The 4,861-nt window shown below is 32.6% G+C and overlaps 1 protein-coding gene across 1 annotated transcript; it reads right to left on the bottom strand.

Moving 5' to 3' along the window:
- Positions 1-496: 496 nt before the first annotated feature.
- On the bottom strand, positions 497-3,034 carry LOC128983098 (uncharacterized). The gene is made up of 2 exons (XM_054402259.1): positions 2,820-3,034; positions 497-1,748 (listed from the first exon to the last, which is right to left on the bottom strand). The coding sequence occupies exons 1-2, from the start codon at positions 2,886-2,888 to the stop codon at positions 693-695; spliced, it is 1,125 nt and encodes a 374-aa protein (XP_054258234.1). The 5' UTR covers positions 2,889-3,034; the 3' UTR covers positions 497-692.
- Between the last annotated feature and the right edge of the window lie 1,827 nt (positions 3,035-4,861).

Genomic DNA, 4,861 nt, shown 5'->3' with positions numbered 1-4,861 from the left:
ATAAAAATATAAAAAAGCAGAAAAAATATATAATTAATTTGCATTATCTGTTTTAAATTTTACTTTAATTTGTTTTGTTAATGAACAAAACTAAACTTCTTCGAAAATCCCTTACTTAGGTACCTTTAAGATGGTTCCAGGGCTATGCCCTCAATGATGTAACGAAATTGATGGTGTATAAACCTACACTATGAAATGTTACATGTATGTATCGTTAGTACGTAAGTATCGTTGACATCGGTCCAGCGTGTCTAAATTTATCACTGCCAAGTATACCAACAACCTATCTCATGCTTATGGATATCTATAGCAATTTATGTTATTATGTTGTTAATTGCTATAGTTTATTTAAAGTTCAAAGAAGTATGAATTTAATTGCAGCCATCATAACTTTAATTTATGAAACATAAAAATAAAACACTTACACTATTTTACAGCTCGTGCCATAATCCCTCCACTGCCAGTTTCCCGCGCTATTCACACTTGTTGTCTAGAATATAAAATATTCTTCTTAAATCATTGAGAGACGAACTAGTAGTGCCCTGCTCTCTTAATTGAGAGAATGTTTGCACAATCTGTGCAACCATTGCCATTATGGATTTTCTTACATTTCTTGTGTGATTCAAATCCAAGCTTCATGACTGTGATTCAAATCATAGCTATGGTGTGATAACGTGATTTAGCAAAGCTTGTTAAACCAACGAGCTCATGTTCTCAACGTTGAGCTCTTTCTCCAAATACTGCACAACTGACCACACGCTGACCCCCTGGGTAGTCAGGATTCCCCCGTCGTCGGCCTCTAGGGTGGCCACTCCGTAGCCACTGTAGTTGTGCACTATTTTGCCGATAGCTTTCTGCCTTTCGTCGTCATCCTGTATGTATGGCTCCAACAGAGCCTCTAGCTCCTGACCACTCAGTCCGTAGAACTCATGCAGAGCCTCGCAGTCCCCCACATTGGATGGTAGGAGTTCTTCACGTGACACTCCCCGTCCAGACCGCAGCTGACCTGTCACTAAAGATCTCTCAACACTCGAGCTCCTTAGGAGGTCAAAGTTGACAGCACTCAACAAGTGAAATATGTTGGGGGTTTGAGAATATAAGGGACTATCTATAAATGCATCGTAGTTGTCCATCAGCACAATCACTCTTTTCTCAAATCGTTTGTGCAATAGCTTGGCTAAGAGACTAAAGCCAGTTCTAATATCAGTCTCAGAGAGTTTGTGGCTCAATCGTAAATCAATGTATTGCGTGAACTTTTCTTTGTCAATCCAGCTATAAGTTTCATTTAAGGACCAAATATGCTTGTCGTTTAGGAGATATTGATGTTCTAAAAAGGTCTTCATCATGACTAACCCGAAGAATTTCCCGAAAAACTCTTCAACATTTTTTGTATTCGACAAAGACTTGTAGTCTATGTGAATGATGGGGTATTTACCAAAATGCTGATTGAAGAAATCACTAATTTGATATATTTTTAAGAATCTTTCTTTAAATAAACTTAGGTTTAAAGACTTCTCTGCTTCTGATGCTTCACAGTTTTTGTTTACGTTCATTTGGTAGAAGCGTTTTAACATGTTTATGTTTGTCGATTTTCCATATTTCTTTGGAGTCAATATTAGAACTCCTTCACCGTGCTTGACTTTGTCGAAAAACCTTTTAATAAGCAAAGTTTTATCGACGAACAAGGTAGTTTTTAGTATTTGGGCAAAATCATCCCCTTCGTATATGTAAACGTCTTCAGTCTTCACCTGTAAAGATTTTATAAAGTTTTAAATGTTATACTAACACTTAAATAGAAACAGCACGATAATTCCATTGCAGTAAGTATTTTTGTACTAACTGGTATAGTATTAGTATTCATTCTTTCTAAATTTAAAATATGCAGGATAAGAGTTAAAACATTTTGCATGTTATCTGATTTGGCATTCGTAATGTTTCAAAGAAATTACAAAATAGTTAATTTTATTGAAGACTTTTATTTTCACGGTATAATGAGTTATATTTAATTCGAAGACCTTAAAATCTTTCTTGGCTTAGGAGACAGCAATAAGTACCTAACATAATAGTGTGGGGCCTAATCCTTATACCATAATACTAACTTATTATGGTACTTGCTCCTCCCTTGAATGGAACTAAAATTATCAGAAAACTTTACTGAAGCTACTTTTAAAACATTTTCACAAATGATTATATAATAAATGTATCATGTTTTATACTCATGGTCATTTAACCTACCTTGTTTTAAAGAGGTACTTGGGAGTGTAAGTACGAGTATAGTTATGGAAACTAAGAAATGTGAATATTATATTGTTTCATATTGTTTCCACTACAGCCTCTTTAGAATCTTACCCTCTTTAAAGAACCCTGTAGGCATAGCTCTCTGATATTTTAAGAACGGGAAAACAATATTCTCAGGCCTTTTAGGAGTATTCTAAAATTTTTCACGCCGATCAGACGGACAAGTTGACAGTGCATATACATACACGCATTTAACTATATTCGTGTGGACTGTCTCAGTATTTGTGAAATTAACAATTTTTCAAAGTTTCCAACGCCATAGGAAAATGAAAGGGTTAAAAATACATATTGTTTATGGTTATTTTGGAAACATTACATCACATAATATGATTTCGCCTCTGAACAATTTATATCCCTTAATATACACTGTTTACCATTGATTGAAGGATTAACTAATACCAGCAACACATAAAAAAAGTGTTTTTAAGAAAAGTATATTTAGTTAAACTGTGCGAAAATAACTATAATAACTTACAGAAATGCATTGTTAAAATGAAAACTTTCAAATAATTGCAACTCACCTGGGATATGTCGTGTCCAGCCACATCACTGATTTCGTCCAATATAAATAATGCTAAAAAAGCTATCATTCTAAAGTAGTATTTTTGGTTTTTCACACAATCATTACGACTTCAACTCGTATTCTACAAATTAAATACTCTTACAAACCATCTACGATATAGCTCGAGTTACACTAGTATTGAGTACTATTTTGTTGACCAAACATAATATTATGACCAGTATATTCCATGATATACGGTTTAATATGTTCTTTAGTTTTATTAATCAGAATTGTTCACAGACTATCCAGAAATAAACCAATGCTGACAACAGTTAAGATGTTGATAAGATTAGACATGGATTGTTAAGTAATACAAGAGGAGTATCATTAAACGTTGACGCATCCAATGTGTTTATAAATACTTAAAAGCTCATTTTCTGATACTATTTGTAACTATGTAGTCCAGTCTATAAAGGGGCTGTAGAGGACATGGAGGGGGGAATTTTTTCCCCCGGGAATGTGTTCAGGATAGTAAGAAGAAAAATATACAATAAGTTCCCGCCCCTAGCCCTACTGCTTCAGCGGGGGGAGAGGGAAAGACCTCTTTTTTAAGTTTTTTACTTCTACACTGAAAACCATGCATCGGACGGAAAAATATGAATAATAGAAATGAAAAAGATAAAATTTCCTACAAATAAGGTTATATTATTTTTTTAGTTTCAAAGATATTAAAACTGAAATTATTGTATAAATGGATTTTTCCTGCGCTTTTTGTTAAATAAGTACATAATTCATTTGCCTGTTGCGGTGTTACATTAATCAGTATATAACAGGTTTTAGGACACTAACATTTAATATAAATATATATGCCTATATATTGTGTAAACAAATTACGAATTGTTAATTATAAGTTTAAATAACTAATATTATTAATATCTGTATGGCTGGTTGGTTACTCAGGTGATGATAGCAGTTTGCAGTTGTACTTAAAGTAATACTCCCGTTGCAGCAAACCAGCAGACTAAGCGAATTACAACTTATCTGATTACATGTTTACTAAATTATTTCCATAAATAAAACATATATATTCACAATTTAAATATCATTAGATTTTGCTATAGGAAAGTTGCAGGAAGGTGTTTTAACCATATGTCAATAGTATAGTATTAAATCAATGAATTTGCCAAATTTTATCAGAATCTATCAATAAACAAGTAAACTACAATGGTTTTCATTTTATCCATAAGAAAACACATGAGAATTTTTAAATTACACTTTTTTATTTTCTCCGAGACCATTGTGCATACAATATACTGAATTATTCTTTTTTTAAGCTCTACAAAATGGTATAGAAAGAAATTGCAAAATTCTTTGTTTTTGTGTACTTATTTAACAAAAAGTGCAGGAAAAATCAATTTATACAATAATTTATATGTTTATTTGAGAATATCTTTGACACTTAGGTATATACAGAAAAAGAAATATGACCTTTTCTGCAGAAAATTTTATCCTTTTCATCTTTATAATTAAAATATACTGAATTATTCTTTTTTTAAGCTCTACAAATTGGTATAGAAAGAAATTGCAAAATTCTTTGTTTTTGTGTACTTATTTAACAAAAAGTGCAGGAAAAATCAATTTATACAATAATTTATATGTTTATTTGAGAATATCTTTGACACTAAGGTATATACAGAAAAAGAAATATGACCTTTTCTGCAAGGAATTTTATCCTTTTCATCTTTATAATTAATTTTTTTTCCGTACGATGCATGGTTTCTAGTGTGTAAGTAATGAGATAAAAAAGGGGGTCTTTCCCCTCCCTTCCTCCGCTGAAGCAGCAGGGCTGGGGGCGGGGACTTTTAGTATTTTTTAACTTAAATCCTCCCCGAACACATTCCCACAAAAATTCCCCCCCCCCCTCCATTTCGTCTACACCCCCCTTTTGAGCTTTCATTGACTTTCATAACAATTCGTCGAAATTATCTGTATCGTGTTGGGTAATAATTAAGCTGAGAATAAATTGACTACTTTAAATTTTTGATGGGTTTACAACTTAAA

This window comes from Macrosteles quadrilineatus, unplaced genomic scaffold (genome assembly GCF_028750875.1).
Source record: "Macrosteles quadrilineatus isolate MER2022 unplaced genomic scaffold, UCM_ALF_1.0 Scaffold_1__1_contigs__length_201487025, whole genome shotgun sequence".
Classification (NCBI taxonomy): domain Eukaryota; kingdom Metazoa; phylum Arthropoda; class Insecta; order Hemiptera; family Cicadellidae; genus Macrosteles; species Macrosteles quadrilineatus.
This window is presented reverse-complemented; position numbering and strand designations above follow the sequence as displayed.

What these genes read in the sequence shown, in the direction of transcription:
- LOC128983098 (XM_054402259.1), bottom strand. Translation starts at nt 2,888, where the DNA reads ATGATAGCTTTTTTAGCATTATTTATATTGGACGAAATCAGTGATGTG. An exon ending in CTGGACACGACATATCCCAG is followed by an intron (nt 1,749 to 2,819) that starts GTGAGTTGCAAT and finishes AAATCTTTACAG; the next exon opens with GTGAAGACTGAAGACGTTTA.